The sequence below is a fragment of the Pelophylax lessonae genome (genome assembly GCF_965119305.1).
Source record: "Pelophylax lessonae genome assembly, chromosome: 3".
NCBI classification, from domain to species: Eukaryota; Metazoa; Chordata; class Amphibia; order Anura; family Ranidae; genus Pelophylax; species Pelophylax lessonae.
This window is the reverse complement of record NC_138770.1, coordinates 595,353,868-595,380,787: the sequence shown is the minus strand read 5'-3', so window position 1 is coordinate 595,380,787 and position 26,920 is coordinate 595,353,868. Positions and strand designations below refer to the sequence as shown.

Here is a 26,920-nt window from a genome sequence, read left to right as displayed (position 1 = left end):
GACACAAGTCGCTCCGACTTAGAAAAAGGGTCCAGAGCTTCTTTGGGGCGACCTACGGCGACCTGCATTGACTTCAATGTTATGAAGTCCGTGCCGGCCGCTCTGAGGTTGCGGTGCGAGCAGCGCGCCGCGACCTGTGAGGTCGCCCTGGGAAGTAGCGTCGCCCCAGTGTGAACGGGGCCTTACAGCCTGGATCGTGGTGATCAGGTTTGTTTGTCTTCAGTATTTATACTTGATGGATTGTGTTGAATCTTTTATTTATTTAATACAAATAATAAACGGCCGCGGCCTTTTAAATTTTTACCCAAATCGGATGGTGTGGTGTCTTATTTTTAGTTAAGTAATATATAATATTAAGAAGGTAAGGTGATCCGGTCTTCTGTCCCATAAGCTTTGCCTACAGCGCTGTCATCCTAAAACTATGCAAATCTAGCTAAAGAGGAATCTGAGCTGTAACTGCAAATTGTATCTTCTTCCTCATACCTAACCCCGTCCTAGTGAAGAACTTTGATCCTATATAAGATGTAAATGAACCCAGCGACCCAAGTCATAACTTGCAGGAGTGTAGAGGAAGCTGAGTTACTTTGTTGAAGTCAGCAACTGCTAAAAAATTACAGTTGACACTGTGCTCCAAAAAGAGTAAGTGCTTCTACCTTCCCAACAGAGGTGGGGACACGCAGGACTCGGGCTAGTATTATATTCAGACTTGTATAAAGTACTCGAAATTTCTACTTGAGTAAAAGTACAAGTGCTCGATCAAAAAGTGACTTGAGTAGAAGTGGAAGTGCTCGCAGAAAAAGTTACTTAAGTAGAAGTACTAAAGTATTCAACATTTTTTTTACTTAAGTATTGCAAGTAGTTTTTTCAAAAAATTTGCTACTTAAGTACTAAAAGTAAAAAGTACCAGTAGTTTTGAAAAAAAAATTCTACTCAAGTACTGAAAGTAGAAGTACAAGTACTGTGTTATGTAGTTATTAAAGAAAGAAGTCAAAAGTTTGAACATCATATTGTTTTTTATTATTTCAAATGATTTATTCAAATGATTAACCTGTGTTTGTTAGTAGTTTCTTGTTGCACTTTAAGCGCTGTAGCACCATTTATTTGTTTGTTTCATATTTTCTTTTTATTGGAAAGATTTGGTATAGCAGCTTTTATTATACACAGCCTTTATTTTCGTATGCGCTGATTTACAAATGACATTATACACATTTTTTTGAGCTTTATGCAACCTGCCATCTACTGTTCTGGCAGTGGTAATTTTTTTAAAAGTAACGAGTAACTATGCAGCACAAAAAAAAAATACTTGAGTAGAAGTATCGAAATCATCGAAAAAATGTAGTGAAGTAAAAGTAGAAGTAGGAGAAAAAAATTCTACTCTAGGAAAGTACAGATACCGCATTTCGGTACTTAAGTACAGTACTTAAGTAGTTCTACTTCATTACTATACATCTCTGATTATATTTTACAAGTGTGTACCTGAGCAACCTCAGCAGTTGTCATAATAAGTAATAGTAATTTCTTCCTATGTGTGTGTAGCACTGTCCCCGTAGGCCTTGCTGAATGATTACTTGTTTGGCCTCCTATGATTACCAGCACACAGTCACTTAAGGACAGTTTATATATCCCTCCTTACTCCCGATGGCTCATCGCACAATAAACAGTCCAGGGGTTTTGGTTTTTAGTGTTTATTTTGGAACTTGGATGGGAGAAGGGAATAGTGGGATACTCCAACTGTAACTATTCACAATGGATAAGGACAACTCTCACTTAGCCTCACCAGGTTGCTTGCGGAAGCAGCTGCGCTGCTTAACCCATACTGCCACATGTATGGAAAGGGTTACGTCTCCTTACTTGTTTCTCTCAAGCAATAGATTTGGTGAATCTACATTATCTTCAGGATGCTCTCTAGCATCACCTTTACTGACTCCCGTTCACTGACTCTTCTAGCTGCAGGGGTGGCCCCCCTCAGATCAGGCCCCTTGACACAGGTCTGTACTCACTGTATGCAGAATCAGATCCTTCCAGTGTCTCCCCTTCAAGTCAGCTCTACAGGACTGACTTGAAGATGAACAAAAATATATTTATTAAAGAATCCAAAAACCCATAGCTGACAAAAATATCAGAGACAGGGGGCAAGACATAGTTGACGCGTTTCACTAAATTAAATTTGCTTAATCATAATACTATGATTATTAAGCAAATTTAATTTAGTGAAACGTGTCAACTATGTCTTGTCCCCTGTCTCTGATATTTTTGTCAGCTATGGATTTTTGGATTCTTTAATTAATATATTTTTATTCATCTTCAAGTCGGAGTGCAGTTTTCTACTTCTAATGAATACAGCTGCCGGGACTGCGGATTTAATGAGCACCCGACTTGGATGTTTTGGACACTACACACCTGAGCGGTTTTCCCTGTGTATGTATGAGCTCTACAGGACCGTTGGGTTCAGTTCCTCTCTAGCTCCTTAGGCCCTCATGTCAACCACCTGAGGTCGCATGGCACCTCTACAGAGGAGGAGGGAGCTGCCCCCTCCCTCCGGGACTCCGCTATCAAGCCGAAAGACCCCCGAGCACATGTGCTCCTGGCTTTTATACAGTATCCCACCAAGGCACTTTCCCTCTGCCAAATCACCAGGGCTGCATCAAAAGCCTGTGCACTCATTTGTCAGGTTTCCTAACACCTTCCAATATGCCTCCCTATTGGACCAGTGTGAAACGCATTGCAGACAGAACGAGTTGCACCTGAGAACAATGAGTAGACCTCACTAACAGATCCTGCTCTCTGGTAGGCAGAGAACAATATAGATTTACCTGCAGTCAGAGGCGTAGGACCTTCAGGGCCCGATGCAAGAAACCGTAAAGGGCCCCCCGGACCCCTGGCCGGGGCCCTTCCCTTCAAGCCTGGGGCTCTTCCCACTGATCCTGGGGCCCTTTACTCTCATAGTGGGGCCCTTTCACAAGTTTTGCAGTGGGCCCCCTTCCTGCCATCTTGGGGACCTCCCCATGGTGGTGGAATGCCAGGGACCGGTTGCAAGTGTGACCTTTGTGATCCTGGAAGTTCACCCACTGGTGTCAGTATTTTTTTGCTATGTTAATTGTATTATTTTTTTATCATTTTATTTTATTACAATGTCACTGACTATGACACTGTCCATTCAGAAAAGGAAGGAGCTGGTAAATTACATATTTACCGACCCCTTCCTGGTTCTCTATTGTGACACATCCCCTGCAGCGGCTGGCAGGAGAGGGGAGGGAGCACAGTGGGGGGGGGGGGCAGGGGAGCAAACAGGGGCCCAGAGATAGCAGAACACAATTGAACTGGATAAGAGTGGCGGGGGCAGCATACAGAGGAACCAATCTCCTCCATTTTCCTCCTGCAGCTACAGGAGGAAAAAGGAGGACAGTGATTTCTCTACATGCTGCCCCCGCCGCCCCGCCTATCCAGGTGTACAGGGGAGCCACACAGGCCCCCTGGAGCATAGGGCCTGGTTGCAATTGCAACCCCTGTAGTTACGCCCCTGCCTGCAGTCCATCTGGTAAGAAGACAAGACTCAAAACTATACTTTCTCTCTAGCACCTACCTAGGAGGGTGCTACATGTGAATAGTATCTCCTGCGGTGTCGATATCCATCAGTACTTTACAAGGTGTTAGTGAAGGCAATCGCTGTACTTTGTTCCTTCAGTCATGAAAGTTATATTGACACCTTAAGAAGGTGTATTTATGATTGTCCTCGCCAGTGTCCCTCTATATAGACAGCCATGATGGGCCTAGCAATGAGCTTGTAGAAGCTCAGCTGTCACTTAGCTCCATAGAGAAGCACTGTGCCAAAAATCTTTCAACAACTTCCTTTAGTTGCCATATAAAGAGTAGGTGACAATTAAAATTCTTTTCAAGTCTGTATTCTTACCTCCAAAAATTTCCTTCTATGGTTCTCAATCCAAATTCCTTTTTTTTTTTTGCTGTGATCAGACTTCCTGTTAGAGGATGGCTACGTTAATTTTCCATGGTTCCACTGTATGTAGGAATTTAGCCATGCTCTCTTGCTCACTCCCATAGGATTTGTAGTGTGCATAGAGCAGTAAACATGACCACTAGACATGTGCGGTTCGTTTAGTTTGGATGAATTTTACGTTATTCGGAAATTCAGATCCATCAATAGTAACGAATCCGAAATAACGAAACAAAATTTCGGATGAAATTCAAATAATTTTTGAATTCGAATTGTTTTGGAATCAAATTCGAATTTGACTTTCTGAAGATAATAAAATAGAATAGAAAAAAAAGGGAATAGAAAAGAATAGAATAGAGTAAAACAGAATACAAACTAAAAAAATTGAATAGAAAATTAAAATAAAGGGATAGAACAGAAAATAAAAGAATAGAGTAAAACACAATAAAATAGAAAAGAAAATAATGGAATTGAATAGAATAAAAAATAGAATAGAATATAACCATCCTCTGAAGATCAAATTTCAAAAGAAAATTTTAATTCAAATACAATGGAAAGAAAAGAATAGAATGGAAAAAAAGACTAAAATAGAAAATAATAGGAAAAAAAAAAGAATAGAATAAACAGTAGAAAATAATAGAATATAATAATATAACATTTTTTCGACTTGAATAGAAAACAATGGAATATAATAGAAAAGAACAGAAAAAACCAATAGAGTGGAATAAAAAGAACGCAACCATCTTCCAAAATTAGAATTTCGATAAATCCAATTTGGAATGGAATTTGATTCAAATTCGGATACAATTCAAATGGAAAATTTGAATTGATTAGAATAAACGATTCCAATGCAAATTGATTTGAATAAACAAAACTAATTCCAAAAATAGAATTAAACAAATTTATGTAAATACCGAATCAATTTTTTTCATTTGTCGACTGCCTAACTGGGAACTTACATCAAGACTTTGACGTTAAATACCAAGGTTATGGCTGCAGCTAGATGCCATAACCCTGAGATTTTCTTTTCCCTTAGGCGGCCGGTTTTTAGATAAAAGTGGTCCCTGCAGTAGGTCTGCACTCCCTCCCCACCTAAACCCGACACCGCTCACTTCTATGCCCTTGGAGGAAGACCGGAGCGATGTCAGGACGTCCCTTACAGTTCTCGAGCCATATAAATATGATCTTTTTTTATTCTTAAAACAAAAAATAAAATTTATTTGATATTTTGCTTTTAAGGGCAGAGGGGAGGAACCAAAAAGAGGAAAAGGAACCAAAAAGAGAAGTTTATTGTTAGGGTTTACAAACCCTTTAGGTCTCAAAGACCTAAAGGTAAACATACTTTGTTGCCTGACAGCAGAGGACTTTACACACAGTGGTTGTAGATACCAGGATTGTGTGTTATGGTGGCCATAGGCTATACGAAAAATTGGCCAAAATGCAGTCATTTGGACAGTTTGTTTGTTTTTTGGCCGGTAATGGGCACTAATTGGTAATCGGTTGTGACATTTTTTGAGCCAAAAAAACACAGGACAAGTTTGGAATTTTTCTGCCGAATAAACGATAAATTGAAAGGTTAATGTGTTTCTCGTCCGAACTGTTTGCACTAGGTATATGCGAAAAAACAAACAAAAAAAAGATTGATTTCTGTCCATTGAACGATTTATTGGTCATCACATGAGGGCACGATCATCTGCTCTCACGGCCGAGTGTTCGTATTTCGAAAATTTGTTGGAACGATTTTTCGTATAGTGTATGGCCAGTCTTAGACTAGGTTCACACCTGTGTGGGTTGTGCCGCTGTGGGACCCACACAAATTCCCACAGCTGCAACCACCCACACAGCGACATGCGGGACACACGGGCGGGTGGCTTTAAGCCTAATGACACGCCGTCTGCTCTGGAAATTGTATCCTATGCGGGCTGCGATTTCAAAAATAATGCAGGGACTTCTTTCTTGTGTGTTGCGGGGCACAGCAGCCCATTCAAATGAATGGACGCTCGTGCCTGCCCACAATGCAGCCCGCACAGGTGTGAACCTAGCATAGGCGTGCGCAGCCTATGGCATTAGGGTGTGCACCTCAAACCAAAGCTCAAACACATGTGCGTGTGTGTGTGTGTGTGTGTATGTATATATATATATATATATATATATATATATATATATATATATATATATATATATATATATACATACACACACACACACTTTAATAAATACGTTTTATACAAACATTTTAAGCGGTATTAAACCCCCCCCCCCTTCAATGCAGAGTGACCAGTGTGCCCCCTTCAATGCAGAGTGACCAGTGTGCCCCCTTCAATGCAGAGTGACCAGTGTGCCCCTTCAATGCAGAGTGACCAGCGTGCCCCCTTCAATGCAGAGTGACCAGCGTGCCCCCTTCAATGCAGAGTGACCAGCGTGCCCCCTTCAATTCAGAGTGACCAGCGTGCCTCCTTCAATGCAGAGTGACCCGAGTGCCCCCTTCAATGCAGAGTGACCAGCGTGCCCCCTTCAATGCAGAGTGACCAGCGTGCCCCCTTCAATGCAGAGTGACCAGCGTGCCCCCTTCAATGCAGAGTGACCCGCGTGCCCCCTTCAATGCAGAGTGACCCGAGTGCCCCCTTCAATGCAGAGTGACCCGAATGCCCCCTTCAATGCAGAGTGACCAGTGTGCCCCCTTCAATGCAGAGTGACCAGCGTGCCCCCTTCAATGCCGAGTGACCAGCATGCCCCCTTCAATGCAGTTATCTGTAAAAAAATAAATAATATTTCCACAACTCACTTCAGGCTCTCTCTCTGGCCTCTCTCCCTCCTTCTTGCTGAAATTTGCTGATGGGTGATGGCTGATTCAGACGGTCCTCCTCACCGCGCGGCCAGCTTGCTTGTTCTCTGCTCAGACAGTGCTCTGCCTCCTCCTGGGACCTGCGGCCTGGTTCTCTCCCATGCTCGCGCTGGCTGCGTTGGGCGGCCGCTGCATCGGCAGTCCCTCCCGTAGACAGTCCCTCTCCGCACTGCACGCCTGTCTGTCTCCCCCACCACTCTCCACAGTGGGCGGCGCCAGCTCGGATTCAGTCTGGAGCTGAGCGGCGCCGCCCGGCGCCAAGTGAGCCAGCCCAGGGGCAGAGCTGCCTGCAGAGCAGACTCAGCGGCGGGCTGGCGGCCATGCATGGCCGCACGAGGTCGATTAGGGTGTGCCTGGGCACACCCGGCACACCCTGTGCGCACGCCTATGGAACCTAGCCTGAATCTGACAAGCAGACCCCCCTCCCATGCACCCCTGCCATGTATCGGCTCAGCTGGCCCATCTGCAGGCCTGGGACTTACATAGCGGGTGCTGCCGGGTAGAGGGGAGGGAGCTGAGTGGACACACCTCCACTCTCCTCCCCTGTTTCTTGCTGACCCGGAAAGCGGCGTGTTTGACATCACTTCCGGGTCCGCCTCTCGGTGTCCCCGGCCAGAATAGTGCACTCTGCATTACATTACATTCAGTAGAGCACAGGGGAGACATCCGGGGTCTTTTAGACCCCGGATGTCTTATTAAAGAGAACCGGTCACCAAAAAATCATCACATTTTTTGTCCCCTATGCGATGAAAAAAAAAAGTTAAAGTGATTGTAAACAATAACCTTGTAAAACAACCTATTCAGTTTAAAATTGAAATAAAATATGAAACCTTTTTATATAGATATAAAAAACATTTTAAATATCTTTTTTTTTTCTCTTTTTTATAAATGATCACATTCCCTCTGTTCTCAGCTGCAAAAGAGCTGGGCGGAGGGGGGGAGGAGAAGCAGCAGTACACTGAGCTTCCCAGTTAATTGCTGTGCAGCGGGGACGTGTCAGGACAAGGCTGATCATTGGAGGAGAGCACACTGAGCTCCCAGCATAGCTAGAGAACTGACCACGCTGTGCTCTCCTGCTTAGTTTGTACAGTTTTTATTAGAAAAGCAGAAGGACTGTCAGGATCACCCTTGATTTCACAAAAAGGAAGCAATGCAAAGTGAACAGGATACTTTCTCATACAAGTACATGATACAGAAAGCACATATCAGGAATATGAAGGGTTGGAGTATCAAATGCTTTAAGTAAAAAAAAAAAAAAATTGAATTGTAAACAAACTTAAGTTGCACCCAAGTAAATAAATCCCCCCCCCCCCCCCAAAAAAAATGTTGAGGCCCCCTCACTCCCAAATATACGCATGTACAAATGTAAAGGCTTGCGTCGGGGCGCCTATGCATGAAAACACTGATTGCAAAACGCATGTTACATATTGCCGGAGTGAGAGCAAAATTTAAAGCACCAGACCTCCCCCGACACTAATCTGATGACCTATATGGGGCTTTTAAACTGGCACCTATAGAAAGTATAGGGTATTACATTTTGTCACCATGTCGCGTGCGCACGCAAATTTAACGTTTGACATGTTAGGTATTTATTTACTCGGTGAAACCTCGTCTTTTATATTTTACACAAAAAATTGGGTCATTTATTGTGTTTGGGAGCTCTAGAATTACCTTTAATGTATTTATTACTGATATTTTGCATTTCCTTGACCTCTGCAGTAATATTAAGGTGTTACATAAAATATTGGAACTACCACTATTTTATTCTCTAGGATGTCTGCTTTCAGAAAATATGTTTTGGGGGTTTTCTGCAATCTTCAGGCCTTAAATGATTTTTAAGCATGTGTGCAAAATAATGCAAAAACCGCTCTGGCAGCGAAAGGATGGAAGTATATTGTAATATCTATTAGCTAAAAGCACAAAAAAAAATTAATATTTCTGAACTGACAGAAATCGTGTGCCACACGGTGAATTCTGCAATAGTATCTCAAGCAATCTTACTACAGAACACCTCCCATTTGGTATGGAGATGAGGATGGGGGTGTTCTGTAGTCATAACATCCTGTCCTAGGAAACAGTGATGCTTCTGCATAGATATAGTACAGTAAGTGTAGACACCTTCTGCATAGATATAGTACAGTAAATGTAGACCCCTTCTGCATAGATATAGTACAGTAAATGTAGACTCCTTCTGCATAGATATAGTACAGTAAGTGTAGACTCCTTCTGCATAGATATAGTACAGTAAATGTAGACCCCTTCTGCATAGATATAGTACAGTAAGTGTAGACTCCTTCTGCATAGATATAGGGCAGTAAGTGTAGACCCCTTCTGCATAGATATAGTACAGTAAGTGTAGACTCCTTCTGCATAGATATAGTACAGTAAATGTAGACCCCTTCTGCATAGATATAGTACAGTAAGTGTAGACTCCTTCTGCATAGATATAGTACAGTAAGTGTAGACTCCTTCTGCATAGATATAGTACAGTAAGTGTAGACCCCTTCTGCATATAGTACAGTAAGTGTAGACTCCTTCTGCATAGATATAGTACAGTAAGTGTAGACCCCTTCTGCATAGATATAGTGCAGTAAGTGTAGACCCCTTCTGCATAGATATAGTACAGTAAGTGTAGACCCCTTCTGCATAGATATAGTACAGTAAGTGTAGACTCCTTCTGCATAGATATAGGGCAGTAAGTAAGTGTAGACACCTCCTGCATAGATATAGTACAGTAAGTGTAGACACCTTCTGCATAGATATAGGGCAGTAAGTAAGTGTAGACACCTCCTGCATAGATATAGTACAGTAAGTGTAGACACCTTCTGCATAGATATAGGGCAGTAAGTAAGTGTAGACACCTTCTGCATAGATATAGTACACTAAGTCTAGATCCCTTCTGCATAGATATAGTACAGTAAGTCTAGATCCCTTCTGCATAGATATAGTACAGTAAGTGTAGACACCTTCTGCATAGATATAGGGCAGTAAGTAAGTGTAGACACCTTCTGCATAGATATAGGGCAGTAAGTAAGTGTAGACACCTCCTGCATAGATATAGTACAGTAAGTGTAGACACCTTCTGCATAGATATAGGGCAGTAAGTGTAGACCCCTTCTGCATAGATATAGTACAGTAAGTGTAGACACCTTCTGCATAGATATAGGGCAGTAAGTAAGTGTAGACACCTCCTGCATAGATATAGGGCAGTAAGTGTAGACCCCTTCTGCATAGATATAGTACAGTAAGTGTAGACTCCTTCTGCATAGATATAGTACAGTAAGTGTAGACTCCTTCTGCATAGATATAGTACAGTAAGTGTAGACACCTTCTGCATAGATATAGTACAGTAAGTGTAGACTCCTTCTGCATAGATATAGTACAGTAAGTGTAGACCCCTTCTGCATAGATATAGTGCAGTAAGTAAGTGTAGACACCTCCTGCATAGATATAGTACAGTAAGTGTAGACACCTCCTGCATAGATATAGTGCAGTAAGTGTAGACTCCTTCTGCATAGATATAGTACAGTAAGTGTAGACACCTTCTGCATAGATATAGTGCAGTAAGTAAGTGTAGACACCTTCTGCATGGATATAGTACAGTAAGTGTAGACTCCTTCTGCATAGATATAGTACAGTAAGTGTAGACTCCTTCTGCATAGATATAGTACAGTAAGTGTAGACTCCTTCTGCATAGATATAGTACAGTAAGTGTAGACACCTCCTGCATAGATATAGTACAGTAAGTGTAGACTCCTTCTGCATAGATATAGTACAGTAAGTGTAGACCCCTTCTGCATAGATATAGTGCAGTAAGTAAGTGTAGACACCTCCTGCATAGATATAGTGCAGTAAGTGTAGACCCCTTCTGCATAGATATAGTACAGTAAGTGTAGACTCCTTCTGCATAGATATAGTACAGTAAGTGTAGACACCTCCTGCATAGATATAGTACAGTAAGTGTAGACTCCTTCTGCATAGATATAGTACAGTAAGTGTAGACCCCTTCTGCATAGATATAGTGCAGTAAGTAAGTGTAGACACCTCCTGCATAGATATAGTGCAGTAAGTGTAGACCCCTTCTGCATAGATATAGTACAGTAAGTGTAGACACCTTCTGCATAGATATAGTACAGTAAGTGTAGACTCCTTCTGCATAGATATAGTACAGTAAGTGTAGACTCCTTCTGCATAGATATAGTACAGTAAGTGTAGACACCTTCTGCATAGATATAGTACAGTAAGTGTAGACTCCTTCTGCATAGATATAGTACAGTAAGTGTAGACCCCTTCTGCATAGATATAGTGCAGTAAGTAAGTGTAGACACCTCCTGCATAGATATAGTGCAGTAAGTGTAGACCCCTTCTGCATAGATATAGTACAGTAAGTGTAGACACCTTCTGCATAGATATAGTACAGTAAGTGTAGACTCCTTCTGCATAGATATAGTACAGTAAGTGTAGACACCTTCTGCATAGATATAGTGCAGTAAGTGTAGACACCTTCTGCATAGATATAGTACAGTAAGTGTAGACTCCTTCTGCATAGATATAGTACAGTAAGTGTAGACACCTTCTGCATAGATATAGTACAGTAAGTGTAGACTCCTTCTGCATAGATATAGTACAGTAAGTGTAGACACCTCCTGCATAGATATAGTACACTAAGTCTAGATCCCTTCTGCATAGATATAGTACAGTAAGTGTAGACCCCTTCTGCATAGATATAGTACAGTAAGTGTAGACCCCTTCTGCATAGATATAGTACAGTAAGTGTAGACTCCTTCTGCATAGATATAGTACAGTAAGTGTAGACACCTTCTGCATAGATATAGTACAGTAAGTAAGTGTAGACCCCTTCTGCATAGATATAGTACAGTAAGTGTAGACACCTTCTGCATAGATATAGTACAGTAAGTGTAGACACCTTCTGCATAGATATAGTACAGTAAGTGTAGACCCCTTCTGCATAGATATAGTGCAGTAAGTGTAGACACCTTCTGCATAGATATAGTGCAGTAAGTGTAGACCCCTTCTGCATAGATATAGTACAGTAAGTGTAGACACCTTCTGCATAGATATAGTACAGTAAGTAAGTGTAGACCCCTCCTGCATAGATATAGTGCAGTAAGTGTAGACCCCTTCTGCATAGATATAGTACAGTAAGTGTAGACTCCTTCTGCATAGATATAGTACAGTAAGTGTAGACACCTTCTGCATAGATATAGTACAGTAAGTGTAGACACCTTCTGCATAGATATAGTACAGTAAGTGTAGACCCCTTCTGCATAGATATAGTGCAGTAAGTGTAGACCCCTTCTGCATAGATATAGTGCAGTAAGTGTAGACACCTTCTGCATAGATATAGTGCAGTAAGTGTAGACCCCTTCTGCATAGATATAGTACAGTAAGTGTAGACACCTTCTGCATAGATATAGTACAGTAAGTAAGTGTAGACCCCTCCTGCATAGATATAGTGCAGTAAGTGTAGACCCCTTCTGCATAGATATAGTACAGTAAGTGTAGACACCTTCTGCATAGATATAGTACAGTAAGTAAGTGTAGACCCCTTCTGCATAGATATAGTGCAGTAAGTGTAGACACCTTCTGCATAGATATAGTACAGTAAGTAAGTGTAGACTCCTTCTGCATAGATATAGTACAGTAAGTGTAGACACCTTCTGCATAGATATAGTACAGTAAGTGTAGACACCTTCTGCATAGATATAGTACAGTAAGTGTAGACACCTTCTGCATAGATATAGGGCAGTAAGTGTAGACACCTTCTGCATAGATATAGTACAGTAAGTGTAGACACCTTCTGCATAGATATAGGGCAGTAAGTAAGTAAGTATAGACACCTTCTGCATAGATATAGGGCAGTAAGTAAGTAAGTATAGACACCTTCTGCATAGATATAGTACAGTAAGTGTAGACACCTTCTGCATAGATATAGTACAGTAAGTGTAGACACCTTCTGCATAGATATAGTACAGTAAGTAAGTGTAGACTCCTTCTGCATAGATATAGTACAGTAAGTGTAGACACCTTCTGCATAGATATAGGGCAGTAAGTATAGACACCTTCTGCATAGATATAGTACAGTAAGTGTAGACACCTTCTGCATAGATATAGGGCAGTAAGTGTAGACACCTTCTGCATAGATATAGGGCAGTAAGTATAGACACCTTCTGCATAGATATAGTACAGTAAGTGTAGACACCTTCTGCATAGATATAGGGCAGTAAGTGTAGACACCTTCTGCATAGATATAGTACAGTAAGTGTAGACCCCTTCTGCATAGATATAGTGCAGTAAGTGTAGACCCCTTCTGCATAGATATAGTACAGTAAGTGTAGACACCTTCTGCATAGATATAGGGCAGTAAGTAAGTGTAGACCCCTCCTGCATAGATATAGTGCAGTAAGTGTAGACCCCTTCTGCATAGATATAGTACAGTAAGTGTAGACACCTTAGCACAGAAAGCATGTTAGTGGCAGGATCACCAGGTGGAAATGAAAGGGGTAAAAGGCCTCAAAAAACAAAGCTAATGCAGCCACCACATCTAAGGATTGGTAAGCTGCAATATGTTACATTTTATTATTGGGTTTAGAGAATTTAAAAAATTAAATAATGTTTGTTCTTTTAATTTTAGGTACACAGGGGAAGTGATTAAGGACGTGATAAACATGGGATCTTATAACTATCTTGGCTTTGCAGAGAACAATGAGAAGTCGCTGGAGACAGTGAAGGAGGCGTTGCAGGAATACGGACCTGGAATATGCAGTAGCAGGCAGGAAATGGGTAAGTAGGATGACCCTGGGGCACATGGAGTGCTTGGTTACTGGCCCATGGAAAATAGCCCTCATTAAGTTTTGTTCAGTATGTAAACTGCTAACTGACTTAGGTTTCCTTGGCCTAAGGGAAAGCATGCAATTAAAAAGGTTGTAATCCTCAGAAAAAAAAAAAAACTGAAAGACAAAAGTATAATGAGCTAGTATGCATCACATACTAGCTCATTATGAAATAGTTACCTTAGAATAAAGCCCCCGCAGCGCTGCCCATTCACTGGTGACACAGCCGGCTTGTTCAGCCACCTTCCCTCCGGGTTTGCGTCCTCTGGCCATCTGATTGGCCAGGGCAGTGATAACGTCAGTCCCGCGCATGCACGCGGGAGCCGCCGTTCACTGCACAGGGCTCTGAAGGAATGGTACGGGCGACATTCAGAGCGCATGCGTCAGTGATGTCGCTGGCTGCATGTAAAATAAATATCTCCTAAACGGTGCATGTGTAGGAGATATTTGCAGTACCTATCATAGGCTTACCTATAGGTACAGATGAAGCTTTACTTCCTTTTTAAGTCACGTGATGAACATTGCAGGTTAAATATTGTTATATACTGACGCTGCTACATGTCATTCTGTGCAGCTTACAGGCATGAAAAGTTAAGAAAATAAAAGCACCCTCTGATACTTTTAAACAGGTTTCATAGACATACCTTTTCCTTTTATGACGCTAGAAGAAAAAAAAAATAACATTTCTCAACATGTTATGATTTCCACAATTCCACAATGTTATGTTTGCAGCAGGTTTCTGAAAATTGTGGAAAAACCTGATCTGCAGCGTTGAATGGTTTATCATTGTATGACATCCTGCAAACCCATTGACTCAGATGCTGGCTAGTCACATGACCGACCGTTCTAGTATATATACTTCTGGAGCTAAGTAAAGCTACCAGGAAAGAAATACAGTCAGCCTTTTACCACATAGGAACTCTGTAAATGGTTTTCAGATCTCAGGAAACCCCCACTAAAATCCTTAGACCTACATGCTGTGGTACATTAGTGAGATCAGTGTGTTAATGATTAGAATGGAATAGTGTTTTCTTAATATTCATGAAATGAAACCAATACAAAATAGCCAGAAAAGAAACCTAGAGAGTGAAAACTGTAGTGATCCCTATACCTTACTTTTGCAATTGTTGTAGATGTGACCCGCACATAGATGATCAGTGTAGATGTGACCCTTACATTGGTGGCCAGTGTAGATGTGATTCATACATACAGTAGATCAGTGTTTCTCAACTCCGGTCCTCAGGGCACACGAACAGGCCAGGTTTGCAAGAAAACTGAAATACGTCAGAGGTGATATAATTTGCTGCTCAGTGATTGCAGTATTCTAGTATGCATCTCCCCAAGGTAATACTTAAAATCTGGCCTGTTAGTATGCCCTGAGGACCGGAGTTGAGAAACACTGCAGTAGATGGTCAGTGTTGATGTGACCCTTACATTAGTGGTTAGGATAGATGTGACCCTTACATTGGTGGTCAGGGTAGATGTGACCCTTACATTGGTGGTCAGGATAGATGTGACCCTTACATTGGTGGTCAGGATACATGTGACCCTTACATTGGTGGTCAGGATACATGTGACCCTTACATTGGTGGTCAGAATACATGTGACCCTTACATTGGTGGTCAGGGTAGATGTGACCCTTACATTGGTGGTCAGGGTAGATGTGACCCTTACATTGGTGGTCAGGGTAGATGTGACCCTTACATTGGTGGTCAGGGTAGATGTGACCCTTACATTGGTGGCCAGGGTAGATGTTACTCATACATGTAGTAGATGGTCAGTTTTGATGTGACACTTACATTAGTGGTCAGGGTAGCTGTGACCCTTACATTGATGGCCTTACATCAGTGGTCAGTGTAGATGTGACCCTTACATCAGTGGTCAGTGTAGATGTGACCCATATATTCGTTACCATTGTGAAAGCAGCTCCTTACATCGGGGGTCAATATAGATGTGACCAATACATTAGCAGTCAGGGTAGATTTGACTCTTACATTGGTGGTCCATGTAGACACAAACCCTTACATTGGCAGTCATTGCAGACATGACCCTTACATTGGTGGTTAGTGTGAATGTGACCTATACATTGGTGGTCAGTGTGAATGTGACCTTACATTGGTGGTCAGTGTTGACGTGATGTGCCCCCACATTGGTGGTCAGTGTAGATGTAAGCCTTACATTGGCGGGCAGTATAGACCTGACCCTTACAATGGTGGTGAATGTAGATGTTAACCCTGCATTGGTGGTCAGTGTAGATGTAAGCCTTACATTGGTGGTCAGTGTAGATGTGATCCTTACAATGGTGGTCAATGTAGATGGTAACCTTGCATTGGTGGTCAGTGTAGGCAGGAGGTCAGTCTGACACTGTTCTCCTCTTGAGAAACCGCTAGCAACTTTGGGAGATACCACCAGGGTTCCACTGAAACGTGGTTGAGAAAGGCTTCCCTGTGTACTCTGCCTTTCCTGTTCTGAAAATACTAGTTTCCTGGCTGTCTAAAACGAGCATGTGAAATGTCCTATTCATAATTAATAAAGCTCATTTCCTCAAAAATTACTGCAGCTAAATGTTCTGTGCAACAGCCAAGCAAATAGTATTTTTGATGTGGTTAGTAGTGCCAGCCCCCATATTTATCTGATTGACAGGTGTCCTTTCCTTGCCTGGGATTTTCTGTTGCATTTCTTCCACAATGTTACGTTTGCAGCAGGTTTCTGAAAACTGTGGAAAAACCTGATTTGCGAGGTTGAATGGTTTATCTTTGTATGACATCCTTCAAAGCCATTGACCCAGATACCGGCTAGTCACATGACCGACCGTTCTAGTATATATACTTCTGGAGCTATGTAAAGCTACCAGGAAAGAAATACTGCGTGTCAGCCTGTCTCAACCTTTTATAACATAAATGGTTTTCAGATCTTGAAATCTAAAAACTCTTTAGACCTACATTCTGCGGTACATTAGTGTGATCAGTGTGTTTTAGGTTAAATAAAATAGTGTTTCTTAATATTTATGAAATGAAACAAATACAAAATAGCCAGAAAAGAGTGAAAACTGTAGTGATCTCTTATTGGTGGCCAGTGTGGAAGCAATCCCTTACATTGGTGTTCAGTGTAAATGTGACCCTTACATCAGTGGTCAGTGTAGATGTGACACATACATTGGTGGCCAGTGTGGAAGCAGCTCCTTATATTGGTGGTCAATGTAGACGTGACCCATACATTGGCAGTCAGGGTAGATGTGACTCTTACATTGGTGGTCCATATTGACACAAACCCTTACATTGGCAGTCAGTGTAGACATGACCCTTAAACTCGTGGTCAGTGTGAATGTGACCTATACATTGGTGGCCAGTGTAGATGTGGCTCATACATACAGAAGATGGTCAGTTTGATGTGACTCTTACATTGGTGGTCAGGGTATATGTTACCCTTACAGTGATGGCCAGTGTAGATGTGACCCATACATTGGTGACCAGTGTGGAAGCAGCTCCTTATATTGGTGGTCAATGTAGATGTGACCCATACATTGGCAGTCAGGGTAGATGTGACTCTTACATTGGTGGTCCATATTGACACAAACCCTTACATTGGCAGTCAGTGTAGACATGACCCTTACATTGGTAGTCAGTGTGAATGGGACCTATACATTGGTGGTCAGTGTGAATGAGACCTATACATTAGTGGTCGGTGTGAATGGGACCTAAACATTGGTGGTCAGTGTGAATGTGACCCTTACATTGGTGGTCGATGTGAATGTGACCCTTACATTGGTGGTCGATGTGAATGTGACCTATACATTGGTGGTCGATGTGAATGTGACCTATACATTGGTGGTCGATGTGAATGTGACCTATACATTGGTGGTCGATGTGAATGTGACCTATACATTGGTGGTCGATGTGAATGTGACCCTTATATTGACGGTCAGTGTTGACATGACCCTTACATTGGTGGTCATTGTAGATGTGATCTGTACACTGGTACTCCATGTAGGTGTACACTTTGATCTCCTGCCTACACTGACCACCAAAGTAATCTGACCCTGTTCTCGTCTTGAGAAACCACTAGCAACTTCAGAAGATACCACTGAAGCATCGTTGAGAAAGGCTTCCCTATATACACCGCCTTTCCTGTTCTTCTGAAAATACCTTTTGCCTGAATATCTAGGTCAGAAAACTAGCATGTGAAATGTCCTATTCTTCATAATTAGTCCAGCTCATTTCCTCAAAAATTATTTCAGCTAGCTGTTTTGTGCAACAGCCAAGCAAATAGTATTTTTGATGTGGTTAGTAGGGGCAGCGCCTATTTTTATCTGATGATGGGTTTCCTTTCCTTGCCTGGGATTTTCTGATGCATTTCTTCCGCAATGTTACATTTGCAACAGGTTTCTGAAAACTGTGGAAAAACCTGATTTGAGGGGTTGAAGGGTTTATCTTTGTAGGACATCCTGCAAACCCATTGACTCAGATGCCGGCTAGTCACATGACCGACCGTTCTAGTATATATACTTCTGGAGCTAAGTAAAGCTACCAGGAAAGAAATACAGTCAACCTTTTACCACATAGGAACTCTGTAAATGGTTTTCAGATCTCAGGAAACCCCCACTAAAATCCTTAGACCTACATGCTGTGGTACAATAATGTGATCAGTGTGTTGTGGGTTAAATAAAATAGAATTTTCTTAATAAGCATGAAATGAACAAAATAGCCAGAAAAGAAAAATCGAGAGTGAAAACTGTAGTGAACCCTTATTGGTGGCCAGTGTGGAAGCAACCACTTACTTTGTTGGTCATTGTTGATGTGATCCTTACTTTGGTGGTCAGTGTAGATGTGACCCATAGATAGATGGCCAGTGTTGATCTGACTCATACATAGATGGTCACTGTAGATGGGACCCTTACATTGGTGGTCACTGTAGATGGGACCCTTACATTGGTGGTCACTGTAGATGTGACCCTTACATTGGTGGTCAGTGTAGATGTGACCCTTACATTGGTGGTCAGTGTAGATGTGACCCTTACATTGGTGGTCACTGTAGATGTGACCCTTACATTGGTGGTCACTGTATATGTGACCCTTACATTGGTGGTCACTGTAAATGTGACCCTTACATTGGTGGTCAGTGTAGATGTGACCCTTACATTGGTGGTCACTGTAGATGTGACCCTTACATTGGTGGTCAGTGTAGATATGACCCATAGATAGATTGTAAGTGTAGATGTGACCCTTACATTGGTGGTCAGTGTAGATGTGACCCTTACATTGGTGGTCAGTGTAGATGTGACCCATACGTTGGTGGTCAGTGTAGATATGACCCATACATTGGTGGTCAGTGTAGATATGACCCATACATAGATTGTAAGTGTAGATGTGACCCTTACATTGTTGATTAGTGTAGATGTGACCTATACATTGGTGAACAATGTAGTAGCATCTCATTACATTTACGGTCCATGTAGATCTAACTGAAACATAGGCGAACAGTGTAGATGTGAATCGGTCTGTGTAGACACACACCATTACATTGGCAGTCAGTGTAGACCTCACTCATACACTTGTGGCAAGTGTGACCCTTACGTAGGTGGTCAGTGTTGATATGAAACTTTTATATTGGTGGTCACTGGCCATTGTAGATGTATGCCTTATATTGGCAGTCAGATGTGACCCGTATACTGTTACTTTGTGTAGATGTTACCCTCACTTTGGTGGTCAGTGTAGGCAGGAGATCAATCTAACATTGCTCTCGTCTTGGGAAACCACTATCCACTTCAGAAGATACCTCCAGGGTTCCACTGAAGCTTGGTTGAGAAAGGCTTCCGTGTTCTTTTGAAAATGCTATTTGCCTGAATGTCTACGTAAAAAAACTAGCATGTGAAATGTCCTATTCTTCATAATAAATCCAGCTCATTTCCTCAAAAATTACTATAGCTAGATGTTCTGTGCAACAGCCAAGCAAATAGTATGTTTCATGTGATTAGTAGTGGCAGCCCCCATATTTATCTGAAGACGTTTCCTTTTCTTGCCTGTGATTTTCTGCTGCATTTTTTTCCACAATTCTACATTTGCAGCAGGTTCCTGAAAACAGTGGAAAAACCTGATCTATGGTGTTGAATGGTTTATCTTTGTATGACAACCTGCAAAGCCATTGACCCAGATGCCGGCTAGTCACATGACCAACCTCTCTAGTATATATACTTCTGGAGCTAAGTAAAGCTACCAGGAAAGAAATACAGTCAACCTTTTACCACATAGGAACTCTGTAAATGGTTTTCAGATCTCAGGAAACCCCCACTAAAATCCTTAGACCTACATCCTGTGGTACATTGGTGTGATCAGTATGTTGTATGTTAAAATTGTGTTTCTTAAACATGAAATGAAACAAATACAAAATAGCCAGAAAAGAAACCTAGAGAGTGAAAACTATAGCGAACGCTTATTGGTGGCCAGTGTGGAAACAACCACTTACTTTATTGGTCATTGTTGATGTGACCCTTACATTGGTGGTCAGCGTGTAAACAACTGCCTTACATTGACCGTCCGTGTAAACGTGACCCTTACATACTGTGGGTGGTCAGTGTTGATCTGACCCTTACATTGGTGGTCAGTATAAATGAAATGTCACCCACACATTGGTGACCAGTGTGGAAACAGCTCCTTAAGTTAGTGGTCAGTGTAGAGGTGACCCATACATTGGCAGTCCATGTGGACGTAAGTTACCGTATTTTTCCGTGTATAAGATGCCCCCCATTTTTCCAACCCTAACTTCAGAAATCAATATTTTAAACATAAGGAGTTGTTCCTCCTGTTTTCTCCACTGTCTGATCATGCACTCAGTGGGCGGAGGTCCAAACTGTCTCTCTGCAGCCCTATTGCCATGCTCTTTTGCATAGCGAATTACATTTAGTTTGAATTTAGCAGTGTAAAACAATCGCTTACCAGTACTCATTTTTTTTATTCTCTGACATCTGGGCTCCGTTCTCACATCACTCTCTCTTGCATCTGTGCACTCCAACCTCCAATGGTATCGCATCTGCAGTCTCCGCCTTTACAGCGTTATCTAACGTCCACAGCTTGCAATTGGAGGAAGCCTCTTTGACAATATGGCCAGCTACGCACCCGCGCACTGCTTACTGACCGTGTATAAGACGCCCCTCAATTTTCAGCATAAAAATTTGAGCAAAAGGTAGTGTCTTATACACGGAAAAATACGGTATATGTTGGCGGTCAGTGTAAATGTGATCCATTGGTGAATAGTGTAGATGTGACCCATACTTTGATGGTAGCATAGATGTGACTCTTACATTGGTGGTCCATGTAGACATGTCACCCTTACACTGGCAGTCAGTGTAGACGTGACACACATTTATTTATTTATTTATATATATATATATATATATATATATATATATATATACTGTCTCACTATACTGGGAGACCCAGGGATTGTGGAATATATACTTTCTTTACAGGAAGTGTCCATTCTTAGACTACAGACAGAGGTCATGCATTAACCTAAATAGTGCCATGCTGCATTTCTCTTGTTTCATTATAAACTGAAACTGCTGATGTAGAAAGATGAAGATTATCTGTACTATAGGCAGTGTGTACAGTGCAAAAAAAAGTATACCATGAAACACACAATCCATGCACATGTAGGTGAAAATCACAATGTACAGGTAGGAAGGTTTACCATGTCTGTCAGTCCCGGTAATAGGAACACAGCCTCTAGCAGGAACACAGACCTCAATATAAAAATGATGGCAACAAGAATTCTAACCCCTCATTTAAAAAAGTTTGGGTTTTAGATATACTTTAAGGGGTCATTAGCTTTTAAAGCATTTGTTACCCCAACACTTCATATTCCTGGTATGTGCATGCTGTACCATGTACATGTATGAGAAAGTATCCTGTTCTCTTTGTTTTGCTTCCTTTATGTGAAATTCCTGGTGTTCCTGCCAGTCCTCTGCTTTCCTATTAGAAACTGACCGCTCTAAGCAGGAGAGAACACCATGGTCAGTTCTCTAGCTTTGCTGGGAACTTAGTATGCTCTCCTTCAATGATCAGACTTGTGCTGATATGCCCTCTGCTGCACAGCCTTTCACTGGGAAACTCAGTGTGCCGCTGCTTCTCCTCCCCTTCACCCAGCTCTTTTGCAGCTGAGAACAGAGGGAATGTGATCACTTATAAAAAAGGGAAAATGGTATTTATAATGTTTTTGTTTTTTTATATATATTTTTACAAAAATGTTTTGCTTATCGTTTCATTTGAATGATGACACCAAAAGCACATTTGCAGAAACATGTGCAAAAACGCTAGTTTCTCCCCGCATTTCCACTATGCCCAGGTGTAAACAGGGCTTGAGATTTGTTTATTGAAGGAATTATTCTGCTGCCTTTGATCCAGATGTAACACTGTACCAATAGTGCAATGCAGTAGAACAGTTCCAGGTTGGAATGGATCTGTGTTTATCTATTTTTCACAAGAGTCATAGGAGAGCTATATGTATATCTGTGCTAGACAAGAATTGTTTCCATACATGACTATGGTAAGACAAATGCAAACCCCACATTAACATTATTGCTCCCCTTACTTACAACCTTGAATATAATAAATAAATCAAAGACACCTTTTTGGAATTAGATTGGCCGTACCAGCCATTAATTAACAAATAACCATCAAACACATTTGTTTAACAAAACATAATAATCGCAGATAAATACTAAACCAGGTTGCCAATCTTTGAATGCACTGAAGAACCCCAAATCGTTTTCATATCTGCGTGACCACACAAGGTCCCCAGCCGCAACATTCCGACTCGGGGACAATCACAACTCTTCCCACCTTCTGCGCAGATACCCATATGCCCAATGCCCAGTTAAACCTCTGTTAACTAGGATCTTACAGAGGACCCCATACCATAGATGGTTCCCCACTATGCCATATCGCTGTTATTTTTAGAAGGCCTCCAAAGAGCCCAACCGCCAAGTCACTACGACAGCCGTTGCACAACCATTCCAGAGGCCGGGAGGGTGGGAAGTTTCTTCTTTCTCCGCTTAAACTACAATGGACCCAAAAACTGCTGCCCAATCTTTATTAAATAAAAAACCCCTCCTATTCTGCACCACCCACCCCTCCTGATATCTAATCCAAAACAAAACTGTTTTAGCCCTCTGTGTCCTATTGCCCTGCTACCTAGACATCCCAGCCCTATGCCTATTTTTTTTTTTTGCTTCGGGCTTCTCTTTTTCCTCATACTCTGAATTCCACCATGGGCTAAGTGACAGTCTGTTGTCAGGTGAACAGACTGGGTTTCAGTATGCTTGTATAAGGAACATCCATTTAAACTGGGACAAACTTAGTTCACTCTTGGGTTATTAGGTGAAGGGTATTTGTGATAATCTTCCATGTTCCTATTATGCAGGATTATTAAAGCACATGTTAATTACAGTATTACATTTCAGGGCATTTGGCAAAACACCAAGAGCTGGAGAATTTGGTGGCGGAGTTCCTCAACGTAGAAGAGGCAATGGTATTCAGTATGGGCTTTGCCACAAACTCTACAAATATTCCAGCACTTGTTGGGAAGGTAATTCATTTCTATTTCTGTGCTTGACAATGAAAAATTGCAAATTCTGCTATGTTGGTAATACTTGTGTGTTCTTTATGTGAAAATTGCATGCTCTTAGGCTTATTTAAAGGGGTTGTAAAGTCTCAAGGTTTTTCACCTTCATGCATTCTATGCATGAAGGTGAAAAGCCTTCTGTTCTGCAGCTGCCACCTAGACCCCCTTACCTGAAACTGATCGTTCTAGGGATGAGCACGAACCCAGCAACTAGCACAAGCCCAGTGGCTCCAACCGCTGTCTCGGGTCCTCATTGGATAGATTGATAGTGACAGGAGCCTTTGGCTCCCACTGCTGTCAATCAAATCCAGTGACACAAGGGTCGGGCCAAGTCCTGCTGCCTGTGTCAATGGACGCAGCAGCGGAACTTGTGAGTGCGTCCGCACAGGTGCCCCCATGGAAAGCAGCTCTCTGTGGGGGCATCCAATGAAGAGGAGGAGCCTGGAGCACTGCTGGGGCACCCCAGATAGGGAAGATCGGGACTGCTCTGTGCAAAACCCTTGCGCAGAGCAGGTAAGTATAGGCATGTTTGTTATTTCCTTCCTAGCGCTATTCCCGAGTGTGGCTCAGGGTTAATTTTCAGTACCAAAAGCGGTAACCCGGAGCAACACTCAGGATTACCCCAGAATAATACTCACCTTCCCCTGCGATTTCCCCACTGTCCTCCCCAGCCTTCCTGCAGCCATCCTCCCGCTGTCCTCTCACTCTGTGCTTGGCCGATGCCGGCACCTTCTTCCGGTTCCCTTCCCTGCGAGCGCCGCGTCGCAGGGGAGTGGAACCGGTGGGAGATTAAAAGAAAAAAAAAATTACATGATACAGTGTGATCTGTTAGAATTACAACTTTGTATCATGCCATTTCACCTAGAGGCTTTTCCAGTGCCCTGCCTGTACTTTTTGCTGTACTTTGTGCCTGGAAAATTGAGAACGTCCATGGCGTCCAAAAAGTATTCTTTTAGCTCAAAAACGCTTTTGGACGAACTGGAAAACAGCGACGGTGTAACCTAATTATTGGAAGAGATGAGCGATGGCGATTCGTGGGAAAATTCGTCATCGGGTACTAAAAGTGACAACAGCGATGATTCAGTGACTGAACTCAGCGATGTGCGAACTTGGTGCTCTATTGACTGGGATACGGATCAGGCAGCGCCCCCGAGTACAGATTCTCCCTCATAATGAAATATCTCCACTTCGAAAACAATGAAGAATTTGATGACATTTGGTATTCTTATTACATTATAATTTATGATTTCATGTTTCAAACTTTATCATACCCGGGTGTCTACTAGACTCTTGTTTGGGCAGTGAGTTATTCCTAAGAGTTACAGGCCTAAAATATAAAACCTATTTCCATGCAAAACAATTTACCGCTTTTAGCACAGAAATTCAGACTGCCAGGGAGGTTAAAAAAAAACACTTTTACAATCACTTAAAGGGAGCCTTTCAATAAGGACTCATGCACACAGGGCATCTGTCCACCTCTCCTAGACACCTTTCCTCTCTCTGCTCCTAGGCATGTCATGTGCTTTGGCATTAATTCATTTTATTGAGCAGAATAATAATTTATTCGGGCCATTAAAATCCATTAACATTCAAGCATTGAAGCACCTACCATTGCAGGCATCGTCCTGCACTCCAGTGACCCGTTTTCAGCAGAGAGCGGGCTGAAGTCCACTCTCTGCTTGCGTCACAGATGTCAGTCCAGTCACTGTGTCATCACGACCACGGAGTCAAGATCCACCAGGTGCCTGGACTGACACCCAGCTCAGCCTTTTAGCGAGCCGCTGAGAGCCTGATCCCGCCACTCCCCGCGCCACAGCCCAGCACTCCAATGAGCGAGGAGGGGGCAGAGAGGGGAGCTGCAGTCAGCAACTCTCTGCTCGGGGAACTATCAGAACCGAGCAATCGGCGGTGTTCTCAGTGCAGAGGCCCCGGGGGACAGATGCACCATGGCCAAGCATGTCTCCAGACCTAAACCCTATTAAGCATCTGTGGGGCATCCTCAAATGGAGGAGTGCAAGGTCTCTAACATCCACCAGCTCTGTGATGTCATTATAGAGGAGTGGAAGAGGACTCCAGTGGCAACCTGTGAAGCTCTGGTGAACTCCATGTTCAAGAGGGTTAAGGCAGTGCTGGAAAATAATGGTGGCCACACAAAATGTTGACACTTTGGGCCCAATTTGGACATTTTCACTTAGGGGTGTACTCACTTTTGTTGCCAGCGGTTTAGACATTTATGGCTGTGTATTGAGTTATTTTGAGGGGACAGCAAATTTACACAGTTATACAAGCTGTACACTCACTACTTTACATTGTAGCAAAGTGTAATTTCTTCAAATGTTGTCACATGAAAAGATATAATAAAATATTTACAAAAATGTGAGGGGTGTACTCACTGTTGTGAGATACGGTGTGTGTGTGTATGTATGTGTATATGTATATATATATATATATATATATATATATATATATATAATTACACACACATTTTTTATTTTTTTTTTATTTTATTCGGTGCAAAAGCTAAACATAATATTGGTGTCCCATCTGAAAATAGTTATTTTTTTCTTGTAGAGTTCCACTTTTTTTTTTAGAGCATTTGGTTTGCCAAACTTCTGCTTTCTGTTATTATAAGAATTAGTGAATATACTAGTCTATAATTGCTTTCTGCAGGAAGGATTAAAGAGAAAACCAGGGATGGCGATGTCTGTTTATTCCATAATCCACCCAACAAGTCAAACATCAGCTCTGTGTTTACATCCCTATTACCTAGTAATGCGTCGGTGCGACCAAGCTGTGTTTGTCAGCAATCTCTCGAGCACATGCTCTGCTACCAGGGAAATCTCTGGTATATTTTTAGATAGATATCCCCAGATGACACCATTCTAACTGCACCACATGTGCTCTTTCTACACTACCTTTTCACTACGCGGCAAACAAAGCAATTATTTTTGAATTGAAGAAGATCTGAGCCTCTCTAGAGATAATTGGATAATAAAGGTCTGCATTCCAGCTCAGAGGGAGTTCTCAGGGGCAACATTAGCCTGTAGCATAGGTCAAGCACAGGTTTGCCAGCCCATATCATTTCTTTTTTATTCTTTAAAATTGAATTCCAGGTATTGTTATAAACCCCTTTCCTTCGCTCTAAACAGAGCAGCTCTTAATGCAATACTTACCTTCAATCTGGTGCTGTTCTCCATGCCCCATAGAAAATTTTGTCTGCCAAAAGATGGAGCGTTTCTTCTAGGTTTAATGACAGCCGGTGTCCTTCAACCCACTTCCTGTGAGCCCAGGCCGTTGTGGACACACCCCCTGGGGATATCATCAAGCGGGCCTGTTCTCACACTGCTGCAGCACAGAATGTTGATTGCACATCATTACCTGAGTATCAATCAGTACTGCACTATGTACTGCCATCCACTGCTGCTGGAGCAGAAAATGAGGGACCTCTGATGTAAATGAACTGGCCAAGAAGATGTCTAGAATTAAAGGAGAAGTAGGGCAAAAGCTCTTTAGGCCCTACTTCTCCTGTGGGTCACAGGAGTGCACTACGTTCTGCACTCCAGTGACCGGTCGGCTGAAGGCATTCTTGTCGGGGAAGACTTTATTGTCAGATGACTAGACTGGCAACTGGCTCATCCACTTAGCGAGCCA

General features: G+C 42.2%; 1 protein-coding gene across 1 annotated transcript in view; it reads left to right on the top strand.

Moving 5' to 3' along the window:
• The window catches only part of LOC309549498 (serine palmitoyltransferase 3-like), a 201,814-nt gene that overhangs the window by 66,824 nt on the left and 108,070 nt on the right, over positions 1 to 26,920 (top strand). The window contains exons 4-5 of the mRNA XM_082249832.1: positions 13,453 to 13,601; positions 23,109 to 23,233. Of these exons, the coding sequence (XP_082105958.1) occupies positions 13,453 to 13,601; positions 23,109 to 23,233 (274 nt within the window). The remainder of the gene's footprint in view (positions 1 to 13,452; positions 13,602 to 23,108; positions 23,234 to 26,920) is intronic.